This window comes from Rhineura floridana, chromosome 4 (genome assembly GCF_030035675.1).
Source record: "Rhineura floridana isolate rRhiFlo1 chromosome 4, rRhiFlo1.hap2, whole genome shotgun sequence".
Classification (NCBI taxonomy): domain Eukaryota; kingdom Metazoa; phylum Chordata; class Lepidosauria; order Squamata; family Rhineuridae; genus Rhineura; species Rhineura floridana.
This window is the reverse complement of record NC_084483.1, coordinates 59,062,680-59,082,588: the sequence shown is the minus strand read 5'-3', so window position 1 is coordinate 59,082,588 and position 19,909 is coordinate 59,062,680. Positions and strand designations below refer to the sequence as shown.

General features: G+C 40.5%; 1 protein-coding gene across 4 annotated transcripts; it reads right to left on the bottom strand.

Moving 5' to 3' along the window:
• Positions 1-1,209: 1,209 nt before the first annotated feature.
• OGFRL1 (opioid growth factor receptor like 1) lies at positions 1,210-19,469 on the bottom strand. 4 transcript variants are annotated; one of them, XM_061623095.1, is made up of 7 exons: positions 18,624-19,468; positions 11,390-11,476; positions 9,238-9,319; positions 7,636-7,714; positions 7,484-7,550; positions 7,229-7,374; positions 1,210-3,842 (listed from the first exon to the last, which is right to left on the bottom strand). In XM_061623095.1, the coding sequence occupies exons 1-7, from the start codon at positions 18,999-19,001 to the stop codon at positions 3,101-3,103; spliced, it is 1,581 nt and encodes a 526-aa protein (XP_061479079.1). In that variant the 5' UTR covers positions 19,002-19,468; the 3' UTR covers positions 1,210-3,100. The 4 variants fall into 4 exon arrangements, with proteins under 4 accessions (XP_061479079.1, XP_061479080.1, XP_061479081.1 ...); XM_061623096.1 differs by having other exon boundaries at positions 9,238-9,316; XM_061623097.1 differs by lacking the exon at positions 11,390-11,476 and having other exon boundaries at positions 18,624-19,469.
• Between the last annotated feature and the right edge of the window lie 440 nt (positions 19,470-19,909).

Below are 19,909 nucleotides of genomic sequence, written 5' to 3'. Positions count from 1 at the left end.
AGTCTCTCACCCAAATTTATACCAAAGCTGTCGCTAGCCACATCCACACCAGACCATTACAGTATTCCACGTTAGAGTCATGGCTTCTTCCAAAGAATCCTGGAAAGTGTAGTTTGTGAATGGTGCTGAGTGTTGTTAGGAGGCGCCCTATTCTCACAGAGCTACAATCCCCAGAAGAGAGGCTGACTGTTAAACCACTCTGGTCACTGGAGCTCTCTCGGGAGGAGTCTCCTAACTCTCAGCACCCTTCACAAACTACACTTCCCAGGATTCTTTGGGGGATGCCATGACTGTTTAAAGTGGAATATATGTCTGGCATGGGTGTGGCTTCCTGATTAGCCAAGCTAAACAGCTGTTAGTCTGGTTTTTAGAACGCTGCTGGTTGGTTCTTACTGAGCATGCCTACAGTATCATAGAGTCCAATGTTAAATTAATTAAATATCAGCCATGCATTCTTTTTAACTTTTAAACTGCAGAAGACAAAGGTCAGAGTATGGGGCAAGGTCAATAACAGGATGACAGGTACTCAGTGAACATGGCTGATTTTTAATTAATTTCAACAAATCATGAGACAACTGGTAACAAATCATGAGACCACCAACAGGGATCTGGATTTTTCTCCTCTTGTTTTACACTTTGAACTCTCGCCCTGGGCTCCTACTGGGAGGAAGGGCAGGATATAAATCTAATAAATAAATAAGTATCTCGATTCTCTCTTAAGAGTTTTGTGTATCGCCATGAAAACTTAAGAGGGTTGTTATGCAAGTGTTTCTGCGTTCAGGACTGTATGTTTTGTAAGGTTTTGTTTTGAAATGAGTTTGTGGGAAGCAGCAGAATGGCATGGGGGTATTTTCAATTTAACATTGCGGAATGTGAAAAATCCACGCTGGCTATAGTACACAGCCACTCTTGTGGCTCTAGAATTGTATGTAGTATTCATTGAGTCTTGGACCCCACCCCTCAATACTTGTTTTCTCAGTTCTTTCTATGGAAATGAATGCTCTATGTCTGCTTGACACTGTGGAGGACTGGGGGAGACATAATAATTTTCAGAATATGTAATTTTATTTTTTTAGTATAATGTAGATAGTTCCTCCTACTTTTATTGGGGGGTTTTGTCTTCTCATAAATTGGCAAAACAAAATAAAGGATAGGTTCCTTCCAGTTCAGCAGCTTGTAGCTCCCCTTTCTTGTCTGAATAAACTACACTTTTAATAAACCAGACATGATCATTTAATGGCAAACAAAGTTATATATAATGTATTTTATGTTCCTAAAGAAACAAAGTGACTTTCAATCTGTAAAGGGCAATACAAATAAATAGCATATTTTTCATTTTTTCTCAAAATTTCTGTCCCCCCCCCCCCGGAATAAAATCTGTGCCGGAGGGGCAGTTTTTTCCCCATGGCTTCAAAATTTCCAGAAATCTTACATCTCTACCTGGGGTGGGGAAGAATATGCCTTAAATGTATGGAGATGCTCTGTGAGCACATTCACTCTTCACTCTGGATTCCTCGAGTCTGTTTAGGAATAAGAAAGGGGGAAATGAAGTCCTTACAGTTATGAGCCCCTCCCTCAAACCAGGCTTTCAGTACCCACTGAAGAGGTCAAGAAGCCACACAGACAACCATTTTAACACACATCTGTACCTGACATTTGATAACATACTCCTTACTACTTGGTAAAAGATGTTCAAACTACCTGGGGTGAAATAGTACTTTGGTATTTTGTACAGGTTTAAAAATTTTTGCTAGGAGAGGGCCTGTGCCTTTGAAGACATTCTGGCAAAGTCTTCTTAGTTCATCCTGTCTCAAAGTTTTCCTCCCTAGTTACTTAATCTTCCTTCCTCTTCCATGGAGGGGGAAATCTAGGTTTTCAGGGGTGGGGAAGCAAGCACATGGATAAAAGTGGGTAAAGCGGTATCTGGATCTGATACATTAGTGCAATTTAAAGTTATTCTCTTCCCTGGATGTTCCAGCATATCCCAATGGCAAGAAGTGAGGAAGTTGGTAGGATTTGGGGGAAAAGGTGGAGGAAGGGTAGAAATAGTGAAGAAAGCAGGAATCTTTTCTTTGAAGACAGGGCTCTTCAATTTCCACCTGCAATTCTAGGTAGAAAAGGTCAACCTCAAAATATTCCTTCTGCTTTAGCAGCTGAGTGGGCAATCATCAACTCTGTCTCTGCAGTGTTTAACTCTTTCTTGACCTTATCCTCCTTTATAAGCAGAAATAGGTGAATTTATTTGCTCATGCCAGGGATTGTCCTGAACACAGAAATAAAACATGGGCAAAATCTTCTCCTCTGATTTTCAGAGTTGTGCAGCTGCAGGGGAGGAAACAGAAGAGGGAGAGGAGACATGGCAATAGAAGAGGAGACACAAAGGGTACAGGCAGTGACAAACCATATATGAATATGCTGGAACAATAGGTGCTGGTATGCAAATACTACTAGTTTTTATATAGCATTTTAAAACTTAAAAGGCAATTTGCTATCTGGCTGGGGTTTTTTTTGACTCAACACTTGGAAAGTATATTATCATTCCCTTTTCATAAGCAGAGACAATGTAGCTTGCTCTCCAGTGTGACTCATAGGAGAGGTAGAACTTGAACCTGGGTCTCTAGGTCCAGTTTCTATGTCCAAATGGTGGTGGTAGTGGGTGTAGCCTAAATCAATCTGCTTTTGACTTTCAAACAATGGCAGGTATTGAGAAGTTCAGTATGCTAAATGGTTATTTACTAAAAAGTCACTCCAACTATGGCTCCTTCAAAATCTAGTTGGCAAATAACTCAGTTTTAAAAAAAGACTGTTAGAGTCAGATGAAATAAAAGGATAAAAAAGGCAATAGTTTCTAGGCAGAGAGCAGGCTTAACACAAGAATTCTCAGGCTTGAGTTATTCTGCAGTTGTTTTTAAGCTTAATTCACAGCTTTGAAAAGTGCAAACAGTTAACAAATTTAAAAAAGACATAACCCCCTAGCGGCTAAGCACTGGGCCCAGTATCAAGATTTTCCTTTCCTTCTCCAGTTTCATACAAGTTAAGGACCACACCATTATGTTACATTCAACAAAGATTTAGCAAACTGGGATACCCGAATTAATGCTCAAGTCTCCTCATTGTCTGATCCCACTGGGTTTTTATCCTTACTTACATTCTCTTGCAGATCTGTTGATATATTAGCTGAATCATTTTTATTGTCACGAGAATCTTTTTCTACAGCTTCTGCGTTTCTGCAGTCTTGGTTAAGATTTTTATCATTTTTACCTTTATGTTTTTTAAGATGGCAAACATTTTCCTTCTGGTTCAAAGGATTAGCAATTTCTTCCAGTATGGAGTCCTGACATTCAGCATCACTATTCTTTTCACTGTTGCTTTGCTTAACAACCTCAGGGCTGGTGCATTTCCTACTCCGATCACAACTGTCATCGTTTTTAATATGCTCTGCCCTTTTCTCATTGGCTGCTTTGCTACAAACCATGGACACATTCTTGCAGTCTCTTCCCTTCTTATGTTTAGAAGCACAGCTGCTACGAAGAGAAACTGGTGATGCCAGCTTTTTACTTGGCTTGCTTCCTTCCAACTTCTGTTTCCTTGGTGGTCCCCATATGAAGTGGTCAGAGGGTATGAAGTGCTGCTGGGCAAACCGTAGGAGTTTCCTCCTATCTCTCCGGTCTCTAATGGTATATACAAAATATTCCAAAGCACTTTGCTTAATGTTGGGTATGGTATCTTCCACAAGTGCTTCATGAAGAATAAATTTTACAAGGGGAGGCTTGAAACTCTCATATCCAAGTTCACCAAGACTCTTCAAAATACGGGTGATTCTCAAGTAGTTATGTTGGGACCTGCAAAGGAAGATCAACTGAACTCAAAATGACAGGAAGCAAGAGGAAAAAAGACATTTCTGTCAGAGGGAAAAACCAGCAGTACCTTATACCTTGACAAAAAGGATGACCACAACTCCAGTGCAAACATTTCAGGGACAATTCGGACAGGATGGCAACTACCAAGTGAAAGGTCTTTCCATGCCAGTTAAGCTGCAACTGCCCTTTCATGCTACTAAGGTACTACCTGACAACTGCAGTTATGGACAAGCATAATTCTTCCTCAAAAAGGTAACTTGCAAAAGACCATGGAACTCCATGAGTAAAGCACTGAAATACACATAACATTTGCTGGATTGCATTTGCATTACTTACTTATATTGTCTCACAAACAACTTGCAACAATGATCACATGCTCTCTGGACCCGTCCTTCCTGGCTGCTCAAGGCTAGCTGGAGAGAAGTGGTTGGGCAGGTCCAGGGTGTTGTGATTGTATCACTGTGCACCATTAAAACAGTGGTGTGTCCACTCCTTTAAAAACCCATCCTGGACCCAATGGTGTGTAATAATTACCTGCCAGTTACAAATAGCCCTTTTCCAGGGAAGGTGGTGAAGAGGGGCAGAGGAACTGCAAATGTTCCTAGATGACCCTGATGATCTGGATCCACTTCAACATGAGTTCAACTGATTCAGCCTTGGTTGCCCTTATGGATAAGCTTTACTAAAAGAGGAACAGGGGGACCCTGTGACCCTTACTCAATCCCTCAACAGCTTTTGATACCATTTACCATGCTATCCTCCTGGACTGACTGCTCAGGATGGGTATTGGAGGCAATGCGTTACAGTGGTTTCATTCCTACATATGCAGTTGAGTCCAGAGAGTAACATTGGGGGAGCGCATTTTGGGCCCCTGGCACTTGTGCTAAGGTTGTTTTTTTCCAGGGAATGATTTTTTGGCCCCAATGCTATTTAACATCTACATGAAGCCATCGAGAGTGGTCACTAGGAGTTTTGGAGCAGTGTCATGAGTATGCTGATGACATGAACCTGTATTTCTTTATAACACCTGAATTAGGTGAAGCTGTGCAAGCCCAGGACCAGGGCTTAAATGCAGCGGTGGAATGAATGAGGGCTAATGAACTGAGTTTGAATTCTGGGAAGATGGAGGCTTTGTGGGTAGGTTATTCCCATGTCCAGAAGATAGTTCAGTTGCCTGTCCTTGATAGGGTTGTACTACCTCTGAAGGAGCAGATACATAGCTTGGGGGTAACTCCTGGATACAGCCCTGTCATTATAGAGGCCGAAGCAACCTCTGTAGCTAGAAGTGCCTTTTACCAGCTTTGGCTGGTAGGGCCAAGACCTGGCCACTGTAGTCCATTCAGTGGTGACCCTGGAACTGGATTATTGCAATGTGCTCTATGTAGGGCTAGCCTTGGGCCTGATCCAGAAGCTCTAGCTAGAGCAGAATACAGTGGCTAGTTGCTGAAGGGGGCAGATAGCCAACAGCATGTAACACCCTTGCCAAAACATCTGCACTACTTGCCCAAATGCTACTGGGCCAGGTTCAAGTATTAATATACAAAACCCTGAACAACTTGGATGCAGAGTACCTTAGGGACTACCTGAGTTCTTATATCCTAGCTCAATCACAGAGATCATCCAAAGGAGCACTGTTAGTTGTCCTCTGAGTTTTGGAAGCCTAATTGGCTTCAACTAGAAGTCAGGCACTTAGTGCTGCTAGTTCCATGCTGTGAAACACTCTTCTAGCAGAGATTCAGTAGGCAACATAGCATCTAACCTTCAAGTATCTCTCGAAGACTTTGTGCCAACAGGTCTATTCAGTGGTTTAAGCTTTCCAGATGAGCCAGTCATTTTTAGGATCACCCTGTATTGTTTTTAATGGGATTTTATCTCCTTTGTAAATCTTGTTGTACACCACCCTGGGATTTTGTAGGAGGTGGGGTTTTCATAAACCAACTTTTAAAAATCATATTCTTTTATTTCATTATTTCAACATTACAATTTGTAACTAATTTTAAAAAAGGAAAAGAAAAAGATAAAAAGAAAAAAGAACCGAATTAAGCAAAAAAATCAAGACAAAATAATTTTTTTCACATGCATGGCATATAGTGTGACTTGAACACACACACTTTGCTATATATGTGAATAGGTGTTTAGTGACACGATGGGCTCTGATACATAGTCTTTATTCTTCCTTCCACCCCCCATTCAATTTGAGGAGCAATGATTTTGTGTTCAGGCTAAGGGTGATAACAATATATGCACTGGATACAAAGGTAGTGCAGGAATGAGAACGTATCCTGTGTTCAGTGTATATTCTTTGCAGTATAGAATGACTCACTGACATGTTGTTAGGACCACATCTGAAGTAGTTTAGCTGCTGCATGAAATGGGTACTCCACCACTAGTCCCAACTCGGATTTTCTCAGATTTCTAACCAACTTCCATATTTGTGGTTGGCAATGAATTCTCTCTTGGGTCAGACTGGTTAGTATGCCCAATGGTTTTTAGCTTTCTCCTACAGCAGATGGTTTAATCTGTGACTTTAGTATACTATGCATTGTTCGCTCAGACCCTGTGCTCAACAACGTGTTCTGTGTGAGTCATTCCCATAGGCACCTTTCCCACACTGTCACGTCTGAAGCTATTCTAACCTCCAGATACACAGATTTAAAACAAGCTCAGAGTAAATGTTAATATACTTTTGCTTCATCTAAATCAAACAGAGTTTCTTTAGCCCAGAACATGTGAATGAAATATTCATTCACATGTCTCAATATATATTCAAGAAGAAATAGCTACCGAAAAGAGATGCAGATGCAAAACTCCGACACGTGAATTCTTGCTTCTTTTTATTAGGAATAAAGGCTCTCTGGCTTCAATCAAACAATACGGCACCCAATCTCATCCCTGTGTATGGTGGGGAAAACAAGATAGTTCCTTCCAACCAGATGTGCTTGTCCTGCCTTTGGGATTCCTAGGTATCTACATATGTAACATCTGAATAGGATGCATGTGCACTTACAATGTTAGATTATATGCACGTACAGTCTATCCAAATGTTATGCCCTTATATGGACATCTGGGGGGGGGGACAATCACCATCACATGTACCTTCCTCTTCCTGCAGATCTTCTGGGATGGAGAGTGATGCATGTAGTTATCTAGAATCATCTGGTTTCTCTTGCCAAGGAACAGATGGGAATTACATATATATTATCATGCTTGTTATAAGGTTGAATGGTTTTAAGATTTATTATGTATTTTTATAGCTGTGATCACTTGGCAATGAAGGGTGAGATATATTTTTTACAAATAAATGAAGTGGGGAGCAGGGCAGATAGAGGACTGTCTGATCCAGCTCTCTATTGCAAGGCATTACTTACTCATTCAAGTGCTGGAATCTTTCTTGCCAGTTGGAAGCCCGTGCCACATTCCCGGTTTTATCAATTAATTTTATTCCAAAAAACTCCAGCATCATTTTGTAAGCCAAGAGGAATCTTCTAATGGCTTCTTTTGTTTTTTTGAATTCCTGTTACACATTTTTCAAAAAGAAAGCATAAACAAAAACATTACAGATATATAAAAATTTTCCCTTAACCATCAAACAGTAAAATTACATTGTGAATTAGTTGTTTTACCTCAATTTCATATGTTGTTAATTCCTTTGCATAGAAATTCAATCCTTGCTCTCTTAATGGAAAAAGCCTATAAAGACACACAAGTTTGCTGAAGATTAAGCAAGTTTAACCAGATTTATTATAAAAGAAATTAAAAGTAAAAAATTACCAACCACTGTATATAAGTATGATTGTGCTCCAGCTTTTCATAATCTCCTTTCCACTTATTTAGGACTTCTTCAATGTAAACTCCTATAAATACATGTGCAAATACAAGCCTTGAAAACTATTTAAGAATTCATAAAAACATATATATTTCATGCATATATAAATGCTGTGGCATGAAACACAAAAGCATATTTTGTAGTTAAGTATACTGTCTGCAATTATTTGAGGATATTAAAATTGTTCCTCTCATCCCAATGAAGATACATGGCAATATACAGAATGAACTAGGACCAAAGATCCACAAATGCACTTGCCAGATTACTACTGGGGAGTACATTTTTGCGTTAGTGACAGCACATAAACAAGACGACCCGATCTTCCATTTCTGGAGGAGTGTGAGGGCTCTGTAATGCCACGCTGACTTCAAAAGTACAATGAGAAGCAGTGAGAAAAGCAGAAGCTCTCCCTGATGCTGCACAGGCACATCATGTATCAAGAGATGCTTGGAAAGCCAAAAGATTTCTTCCTGCTTTGAGCATCTGACACTTGCACAGTGACAGTTAACTCCTACCCCTCTCCTCAGTTCTGGAAGAGAGGAGGGGCTCATCCCTACACCTCTTCTGGATTCCAGACTCAGCATAATGTCAGATTATTCTGCCTTTTCCCTCAGAGGAGGGTGGCTAGTGTCATGGCAAGAACTGTTTTGGCTAACTATTAAGACCAACCTAGTGTTGCCCCTTACCAGGGCCACAATTTTATTAATATAAATTATCTGCCTGCCAACAGCAATTTGCTCTTCCCATTGCAACAGCCAGCCATGTGGCATGGCTCAACCCCTACTAACCTTGTGACTTACTACAAAGCTACTTCCCCAGTCAAATAAGGGGAAGAAATGGTGATAGTCTATAAAGTGACAAGCCTAATTTATGTAAAACCAATGTATGCTGGTTTGTAACATGATCCATATAACTCAGTAGCTAAGATTTCTAAAAATCCTTACAAGAGTGAAATTCATGATGAGTAGTGCAACAACAGAAAACCGTAAGTTTAGATGAACCAAGGAGATACTGTTTTTATTAATCTGGAACCAACAGGAATAACAGAACCTGGGGGCTTGATTTACTTAAATGGAGAGGACAATAATGATGTCACTAGTAATTTATCTAGAGCTTTTCAAGGCATGCTAAATAAATCTGAAATGTCAAAATGTCATGATCCAGATTATTCCCAAACCCACAGTAGACCTGCTTTTCTTGGACCAAAACCAAACGTAGTGGGAATTTTGTCACCATTTGAACAGTGGAACAGAAAACAAAGATCAGAGACGGTTACAGTCCACAAACAGTTTGAAGGTGGGATATCTGAACTTCACATAGATGGATTTCTATTAATTGGCAAAAAGAAGATACCATGACTTACACTGCCAATCCCTGCACAGTTTCCTGGGAGAATGTTCCAGAGTATGACTTATTTCCAAGTAAACATACATAAGATAGGGTTGCTGAAGCCAAATATGAGGCTGAAGTGGTTTTGACCTTTTGATTTAGAAAGGCCTGGGATATGAGAGAATTAAACAAGTAATGTGATAATGCCCATGGATTACTTACCATCGGGTTTAAAGGGAATTTTATTCTTGTAAAAACGGAGGTTGCACAAATCATTCTGATATCGTAGATCTTTAAAGTTCTGCTGAGTAGAGATGGAAGAAAAATACAAGATGATCAGCCAAATAAATCTATAGGAAATAGGCTGAAATTAAATCATTACCTTCAGTAATTCTTATGAGGGAAATAAGAAACTGACCAAATGAAAATCAAGCCAGAATCTTGGGGGAGGATGTGAGTTTGTCGGTAAATCTAAGGCTTTGTGCATCAGTTCCAAAATATAGTTAAAATACTGGACATGTCTCAGTCTGCAAGCCTCTGGCATTTGTTTTATTAGGCCATCTCTCTCAGCTTAGTTCTGTGACTGGGAAACAAGTTTTTATTAAATGCAAAGTAGCCATAAGTGGTTTCAGCTTCATCAAAGAGGATGGTGGAGGAAAAGGGCTTTTTAACTGTTCAGGGGTAGCCAAAGTGCCCTCCAGCTATTGTGGACTACAACTCCCATCAGCCTCAGCCAGCATGGCCACTGGCAATGGATTAGGGGAACTGAAGTCTAATAACATCTGGAGGGCACCATGTTGGCTATCCCTAGTTTAATCTCTTTTTTGTTTGTAATCTGTCTGTTCAAAATCTGTCCCCAGCCACCCTCCAACCCACTATGCAACCTGAAGTCACTCATACCTGCTTCCCTAAAAATAAAAGCTATGGAGGAAAAATCATGGAATTACATGTAATGTGTAGCTTTGTCATTCAGCCAAGGCAAGTGTTCAAGAGAGACTAAATGGAGCAGGCCAAGAAAAGTTGGGGAGAAACGCTAAGGGTGGTATTCAATGGACATAACAGACATAGGTTCATTAATTTCAGTAGGTCTACTTTGTGTAGGACTTAGCTGAATACAACCCTAATAAATCAAGTTTATGAATTGCTCATGTAATAAAATCTATGATATACTACAGTGAGTCCCAAACACCCCCTGCCCTGGACCACTTGAAAATTGCTGAGGGTCTTGGCGGAACACTTAATTATTTTTTTAATTGTATTGTTATTGCTTTTTATTTTTATATTGTACTTTATTGCATTACAATTTGAATTCCACAGAATTCTACGAAACTCAAATTTTAAGTGTGTTACAGACAGGACGTGGACCACCTGAATGAAGCTTGTAGAACCACAGTTTAGGAACCCCTAATATAATACATTTATTCCATATTGAAAGGATATGTTTCTATACTTTTAAGTCTTCACTGATAAACAAAAAATTGAACTACAATGTAATATGTAGCTATAGTATCTAATTATATCCAAAGGAAGACAGAATGCCATATATTTATGACTGAGTTAGTGAGGCCCTTGAGCTGCAATTCAATACCCACTACCTAAGCCCCTCTGAACTCAATGGGACTTACTTCTGAGTAGACATGTATACGATTGTACAGTTAGTTTACTCAGAAGTATATCCCAGTGAGTTAATATAGGATTGTGGCATTAAAGGGGTTCATTCACAAAGCATGTACTAAAATATTTTTAACAAGCTAATTTTATATCTTCCTCTTAGCTCTCCTGTTATTTTCTAAGCTCAGCTTTTTGGGCCTCCACATCACATGTAATTAGTGCAAAAATTCGTTATCTCACTATATAAGAGTTGCTGTTCATTTCCTGGTGAGATTTTACCTATAGACTGGTCTTGGGCTGCAATCTTATACCTCCTTATCTGGGAGCAAGTTTCATTGAACTCAACGGAATGTATTTCTGAGAAGACACACACAGGATTGCATTGTTGGGCTCTCTCCTGAAAGCGGAGTGAGCATGACAAGCATTTGTAAACTCTGATGTGCATGTTATGAGATCCTCTGGGCAAAGATGATGTTTTGCGGTACAAAACCTAGGAAATAATGACCACTGTCTAGCAGAGGTCTCTGTGCCACTGCATTGCTTTAAACAATAATACATCATTAGATGTATGAAATCAAACACACTGGCAGTTATGGAGTTTGAATCATCCACCCACCGTAACATATCTTCCAGGACTACTATGGTTATGTGATGGAGTTATGTAGAGCTGAGATACTCGACTGGAACTGTATATGACTTTAGGGACTTAAATTTGCTATACTTCTATCGTAATGAATGCCCAAATACTCCAAAAAGCTCTTACTGGATATTGGTGCCGATATTTGTACAAATCTCTTGCAGCATAAAAGCTTCTCTTTGGTTTAGCTGTCACTTCAATTGCATCATCCCCCTGCAAAGAGCAGACATATTCAATGGCAAGCAGCAGAATGAGGACAACCTTTTTAGACTTGACTGTATATTAGCAGTGTGTTCCATTTTTAAAACATGGGCTGTGTTCCAAAGGGCCACACATGCTGTTCTGCATGCCCACTGATGCTTTTCAACTCCCTCCCTACCACATTTCCTTATATTCCCCCGGAAAAAGCTGTTCTTCAAGTTTGGGGGATTTTCCAGAGCTGCATTCTATGTGGCTTGAGAAGCTGTAGCTGGAGGGGTAAAGAGACAAGAGTGTATGCATGTGTAACACACATGGATTTGGATTTTATCTACAGAATCTATTGAAGATATAAGGGCTAGTTCACAAATTCATGTTCATTGCTTAATTACCAGCATCCAAGGATGAGTGCCACAAGTGAATGAATTAGCAGAATGAACACCCCAGATGGGCAATATGGAAGTTCTATCATCACTGGAAATACAGTGCTTTTCTGTGGAGTCCATATTCAGTTGCAAGTCAATACAAGGGCTAATTAAAACATAGTGACGTCCTTTACATTGCTCTGGGAACATTCAAGGCTAGCTTCTGAATTGTGGTTGGGTTGCTTTCACATGCAAGCATTCTCTGTATAAGGTATGCTGTACATACAACTACCATGATTTTAGTTTTGGTGCTGCTGCTTTTGATAACTGTCTTCCTTACAGAAACTGAAATAGCTATGTGCATCATTCTAGTAATGGACTAATTAGTCTATTTTCAATCCACGTCGCTCAGCCATGAAACTCACTGGGTGACTTTGAGCCAGTAACAGTCTCTTAATCTAAGGTACTTCACATGGTAGCTGTGAAGATAAAATGGGAAGAACCCATGTACATCGCCTTGAGCTCCTTGTAGGGAAGGTGGGTTATAAATGCAAATTATGCATAATTTATAATTATGCATTTATAAAAAATGTTTATGCATACTTTTGTTTAATTCCTTTTTTTTGCATAATTCTGTGAACTTTAGAGAACTGCACAAAAAGTTTGCATTTTGTGTGTATTTTGCCCCAAGACACATTTGGAAGGAAGTTTAACCTAAAATATGGTTTTTTATAACTTCTTTGGGTTGAGAAATATATCGCAACATTCAGAAGTGCATAATCCAAAGGATAACCATGTTTTGATAACTTATTGGTTCAGAAAGTGCAAATCAGGCTACGCTGGTTTAAAATGTAGATCAAACAAAATCCTCAAGCATCAGTAATAGCACTATAAAGGAAGCTAGTACACACAGACAAAGCTTTCATGCAAACATGGTTCTGTTGCAAGTCTGATGGAAAATCTGCACTCTTCCACTGATTGTGTCAAATCCACTGCGATAATATAAACTAGTTCAAAGCTCTGAGTAATCAAACGGTGTATATGCTCACATGAACCCATCCAACATCAACAAAAGAACGAAACTTTTCTACAAAGAAATTAACAGGCCATACCTCTTTATTAACAAAACATTTCTCCCTGGAAATTGTTAGCAATTTGTAAGAATTCTGTGACATTTTAACTTCCAGCCAACCTTCCTGCATAAGGTTCAAGATTACAGTTGTCAAACTATTTGAAAGTTTGACAACTCCAATATCGGTTTAACAAGCAAGGCTGCATATTTAAAGTTGCTTTTAACCCCCAAAATTAGTTTTTTATGTATTACAAACAGTATGTACTGCAGAGGCTTGATGTTCTAACTAGGCAGATGTTCACAGGCAATCCAGTTCTACAAGTAACATTTAGCTGGAGCAGCCCAGCGATTGGTGCCCAAGGAATCTCCATCTAACATCCAACAAGTGATGAAGAACCAACAGTGGATCACAAGTTACAGATGTGAACTGAGAAGTGTTATGGTGTGCTGGAAACAGAGGGGTATTGTGACTATAGAGGAATCAATATTATCTAATGAATAATTGAGTAGGCGCAACTGAATAGGCATAGTTGAAAAGGATGGATTACAGCTAATAATCACACATGACTAGATTGCATAAATGATGCATAACAACATTGCATCTACTATACTGATGATCAGACCATAATCTTTCTGTTTAGGAAAATAGGATACAAACAAGCCTTTGCCTCTGGATGCAGCCCCTTTCTAACATAACTCGATAAGCCATGAAGTATCTAATCCACCATGCTTGCCCATTTTATCTGAACTGTGAGACTACAGTTACCAACTTTGGAACAAGCTGGGATCTTGAACTCCTGTTTGAAGTTTAAAGATCTTAGCTTATTCCAGAGGTGGCAACTTTCATTGCTGATTACAATTAAATGGGAAACTACTGTTACAGATTTCCAGACTTATCAAGGTGTACTGAAGAGGGAGGAGAAATATAGCTGTGTGATCTTCTGAATTCAGCCATATGTGGAAGCCATGGAAAGTAATGGCAATACTCTACTTGGTAGTGAAAAGCTGGACTACTGGGTCCACATATAAAAATAGAATATAAATATATAGAACAAGCTGCAAAAACTTTCAGAATTACAGGAATCTTAACACAGTTTAGTCATATGACTACTCACATGGATAGAACTATTATGTGAACTAGCCCTAACCCTTCTGCATACACCAAAGGAGAAAAGACATTGGGATGGTTCAAAAGAATCACTGAAACAATAGAAACCTGGATATTACAAGAAATACTATCCTGTATATGCAAATCCTTATTTTCGGATAAGGATAACTGTTGGCTATGAGAGGGATGTGTGGCATGTTCCCTAGACCCACAGAACTGCCAAGTGCAGTAGAAGACTGTGCACCTGCTCTAAGTGCTCACAGCTACCCTGATTATACTGCTATATAGAGACAAGAATATAGTAATGTATGCAAATCTGTCTGTTTCCCTGCTACGAAGGATTCCTGTGGAGAAGCCAACAGGACAATGGGTTAGAACACAAAACATAGCAATTTTAAACTTAAACCTTTGCACACACATACACACACCATTTCTTGTTCCACCAAAACAATTTACTGTTAGATAATATTAGGGCCACACTCATTTTATAAAAATGATGGGCTTGTCCTTAATCCTTAATGCAGTCTGCTCAAGAACTGAAACTGGATAGTTCTTAAAAAGAAGTAAGTGTATTCCCTCATGTCCTTGAGAGACTACTTGCTACAAGTTCACTATATCATGTGACTTGGCAGCTGAAAGTGATCCCTGAAGGAAATGGGGTACCCTTAGGCCTTTAAGAGGCTAGTACATTCCTCAGAAATTTTAACCTTAGATTCCAGAATATGGAATGATAAAGAAGGGTTCTAGAAGCAGTAGCCATACCTGTGCCCAACCCTCAGACAAAGAATCTTGGAAGGAGTGATAGTTACACAGCATGAAGCAATGATGACTGCCATTTTTCTCCTACAAGTCTAAATTATTCAGGCTTTCAGATGCCTTCAAGAGACTGCTGAATTAAAATTTGCAATAAATGCAAGCCTGTCTACTTTCTGAGTGCTCTGAGCTTGACACTGCAGTCCATAAAACGTTCTGAGTGAAATAATTTTAAATATTAAATAACCTCGCATTAAGATTTCAAATTGCCAAAATAACCATTTATGAAAGGTTAAGAAAGAGTATGCAAATGCATGCCATCCTTAGAATCTATGGTTATTTGCTGTAATGAATAATAAGTCTTGCACTGACTCCACTTGCACTGGTGTTTGGTTTAGAATTGCACATTAAATAATGTAATGTACTGCCTGCAAGTCGATTCCGCGTTATGGCGACCCTATGAATAGGGTTTTCATGAGGCTGAGAGGCAGTGACTGGCCCAAGGTCACCCAGTGAGCTGCATGGCTATGTGGGGATTCGAACCCTGGTCTCCCAGGTTGTAGTCCAAGACCTTATCCACTACACCACACCGGCTCATTAAAGAATAATAAGTGCCCTTAATGTGTCAACCGTTGATAATTCCATTAGTCACAGTTTTATTATGTGCTAAATCTGAACGTAAGATATAAATTAACAAATTCCATTCAGATAATAAATATATTTTCCCATAGATTTATTGGATTTTTAGCCCACCCTATACCTGAGGAAAAGCTGGGTATTCAAAAACAACAACAACATATGGTAGCACTAACATACAGATGTCTGTATCTAAGGACCTTTTTGCTATATTTGCCCAGCCAAGAACTTTACCATTCACTTTAGCAAATGGAACAATCAAAACAGCATAGTGACCCATTGTTCGTTTTCTTCTGGTATTCTATCTTTCAAAACTGTTTACTTACTCCAGTTTTGTACATACCAAATAAGCCAGAATCCTGGAGTTCAGTCATGTTATATGCCAAACACTTTAAAAAAGAGAACAATACATCCTCACATTGTATTGATGAGGATCTCCATAGGCTAATCTTCTTAACTTGCTCTACAGTTTATTTTTAATATTTGGATAAAACCTGGAACTCAAGTAAGAGGATGCTCCTTTTTTCTTCTGTGTTAAAAGACAGCATCTCAGGAGCTAAACTATACCCTTCCTTGATTTAATATCTCTGAGCAATGGTTATTTGCACTTACAAGGGGATATATTTCTATCCCCATCCCACCCCTACTGTTAGTGAGCATTAGTTATCCTAGCCAGTTTGTGATACTTTTCATTTTACACGTGCCCAATGATTGACTATTCCAACTCTAAACCTTTACTATACTGCTGAAAAAAGATGCATTACCCCTGATGGGACTAGTGTCAGGGAAGGGGCATATGCAATTGAAGAGAGGCAAATGGCAATTGTACTGTACTGGGACTTGCAGATTCCTCACTGGATTATAAAGAGCTAACTTTGCTAAACGCACACACACACACCAAAGTAGCAAAGGAAACCACACTTTTCTTGGTGAAAGTCCCAAAAGCAAATTCAGAATCTACATTATATTTTGAAGACTGTATACTGGTATCAACATTTCCAGGTTTATTTAAAAAAGAAAATCTGGTTTAGCTTCATAAAGAGTGCAGAACTGGTGGGATATCAATATTAAATAAAATGTGTTAAAGTTATTATAGTATGCTGCAGGACGTCTCTTTCTCCAAAATGCATTGACTAGACTGAAAAAGAGAACTACATCCTCTCCATCCCACCCCCTGCCATACACAGAAGAGACAGATTTATTACACATTTTTGTATTTTCCTGAATTCCATAAATGTTTTAAAATTACAATTAGGTTGTAAGCATCTAAGGACATATTTCCATGTTACTTCTCTCTACTTAAATGTTTACAATTGCATTGATTGATTGATTGATATCCTGCTTGTCCTCCCAGCAGGAGCCCACGGTAGCAAACAGAAGCAGTAAAAACACTTTAAAACATAAAAAAACAGACTTTAAAATACATTAAAACAAACATATTTTCAAAAAAGCTTCCAAGACATCTTTTAAAAAAGGTTAAAAAGATATTGTTTAGACAAAAAGGTTTAAAAACATATTAAAAAGCAATTCCAACACAGATGCAGACTGGGATAAGGTCTCAACTTAAAAGGCTTGTGAAAGAGGAAGGTCTTCAATAGGCGCTGGAAAGATAACAGAGTTGGCACCTGTCTAATATTTAATCATACACATGCTTACTTGGGAATCTGTCCCACTGAGTTCAATAGGATTTAGATGCGTGTAGGGTTGTGCTGTAAAATACCTGTTGGAATGCAGTCACAAAATGGGCACAGACCTGTCTTTGTAATGTGTAAACAGACATATGGGAATATTGAATGACAAAGCTACCTGAAATGTGGCCCACTTTTCACAAGACCCAGGCTAATAGCTGGACTATAATCACACTATAAAGAAGAATGGTTTCAATTATTTTTTCTATAAGTATAGTTGAGATGAAAATATGGGGGAAAGTGGTCTTGCACTTACTCTTTAAGACACAGAAAATCATTCCAAGAAAAAAAGTCTGAAAATGTGATTCATGTTGCATTCTGAAGATGTTTTTTAAAAAGAAAAATGCTGATTATATGATCTAGTCTACAGTTGGGTAAGAAAGGAGGAAGCAAGCTACTCTTTTTTCTTTTTTTGATCTTTGGACATCTCCTTACTTAGTATTTAGGTTTATGAGTTTTTTTAGTCCTACTCTGTGATCTGTGTCCAATACATGTAATCATAGCAGTAGTATTACCCAACCAGAATGTCAAATAAACCTTGTTCTGAAACAGCATTTTGTCACCACATGTGTTACTGTAATTTTTGGTCTCTGAACAGAAAGGCATGAGATGAGGATGATTATACCAAGGAAAAAGAGTAGATTAGTACTACAAGTATGGCCCCGCATTACAGCGCTTTGCTAATACAGCGGTCTCAATTAGACGCAATTAGACTAAAGCCCCACTCATACGGCGATTGTTCCACTTTTACAGCAGTTTTCGGGCATTGCGCACCATTCTATTCAATGGGTTCTGCTTTACAGCGGTTTTCGCTTTACAGCAGGGGTCCAGAACGTAACCCACCATATCAGTGGGGCCCTACTGTACTTTAACTTTCTACATTTTTAAGCCATCAAATCTTTTTTTAAAGAAGATATAAAGCTTTACTGAACAGCTTGCAAGAGGGAAAATACATACACCCTCAACCCGACACGACAGTTCCTCCTTTCCCAGCCTTGCTACACATGTCACAGGAAGAAAAACAAAAGTGAGACAGTTATCAGCAGGCTGGCACATAAAAGAGGAAAACTGCCAGGCCAGAGTGCTGCTCTTGCTTTGCCTTCCTTTTCATTTCCACACAAATCCATCTTTAGCTTGAAGTCCTACCAAGAAAAAAAACATGATGATGCAGCCACAGCTTGGCTCCTGAGTCACACAGCATGCAAAAGATTTAAAGACGAGGGCGTGGAAAGAAAAAGGGGAAATGAAGAAAGCTGAGAACAGAAATGTATATTTATCTCTCCCTCTCCCTCTCCCTCACACCGCCCCCCAAGCTTTGCAACCACGGTGTTCAACATTCCCCTGCTGCATTCCGAGACTCTCGCGCACACATGCTTCTAGAAGTACACCGAGAGAGGAAGGACGCACACAACCTTGGCAAGGCACCAGCACTGGCGAGGGGCAGAGGCAATGGCGCTCAGGAGGGAGGAGGGCTCCAAACACCTTTCCCCGCCCCCTCCTTAAATAGCCCCCTAGAGAAGTTTGCGCTGTCCCGAGTTACCTGTTCCGTGCTGGGGGGCTCTGTTTCTTCACGCCCTGCTCCCCCATGTTCGTCTCCCTCCTCCGCTTCTTCCTCCTCCTCCTCTTCCTCGTCTTCTTCGAGGTCATCTTCCTCGGTCTCCTCAGCAACCCCTTCTGTGTGCTCAGCGTCTTCCGTCCGGCACCTTGCCGCAGGGAGCGGTTCCCCTTGCTGCTGCTCGTCCTCAGTTGGGTCGCCGCCGCCTTCTCCTCCGCCTCTGCCCCCCAGCCCCTCCAGCGGCGTCCCTTCTTCCCCGCCGGGGTCCTGGAGCTCGGGCTCAGAGTCCGTCTCCCAGGTAGAGTCACAGTCCTCCACCGTGGTAGGCTCCTTGAAGCTGACGCCGCTCAGCAAACTGCCCATTGAACAGGCGCCGCAGGAGCCTCTTCACTCCCGCCCCGCGAGGACGGGAAAAGGGCGCGCGCAGAGGGAAAGGAAGGCAGGTCGATAGGTAGGTCCTGCAAGCCGGCTAGGGATGTCGCCTTCTCCAGCACCGCCGCCGCTCCTCCTCCTCCTCCAGTAGCCGCTGGGGCATGTTTGGCAGCACCGAGAGGCCGCAGGCAGTGGGCAAGCTGGAGAAAAAGACGACGACGAGGAAGACGGAGCGGAGGCAGGCGCAGACGGCTGAAGCGACAGCAGTCGATGCTCAGCTCCTCCTCAATCAGTCCGTAACCCACAAACACGCACCGCGGGAGGAGGAGCCGACTGCTTTGGGATTTCCACAGGAAAAGGTTACGCCCGCCCAGTGGCCCCTAAGCAGTAGCAACAGCTGTAGAAACAGGGCCGCGGTTGCTGAATGAACGAGGGACCTGGACACGGCAGTTCTCTGTGGTGGGATTCGGCCGGTGTGCCTTGCGGGCCCAGAAGTTTCCATACATACACGCGCGCATTAGTTTGTTCGGGTGCCTTCTCTACCCGGAAAGCCGCGGAGAGAGACACGGCATTACAGTATCCTGCCCCCCTCCCGGCAGTGCCCCTCATTGCCTGTGTTGTTGACTTTTTTTTGAGAGAGAATTAAGACGTGTTGTCATATCCCTTGAAACTTAAGAATTATTATACAGCCACGAGAGTGGCTGTATACTATAGCCAGCGTGAATTTTTCACGTTCCACAATGTTAAATTGAAAATACCCCCATGCCATTCTGATGCTTCCCATAAGCTCATTTCAAAATAAAACCTTACAGAACTTATAGTCCTGAACTCAGAAACGCTTGCTTAACAACCCTGTCAGTTTTCATGGCCATACACAAAACAGTCGGAGAGAACAGAGA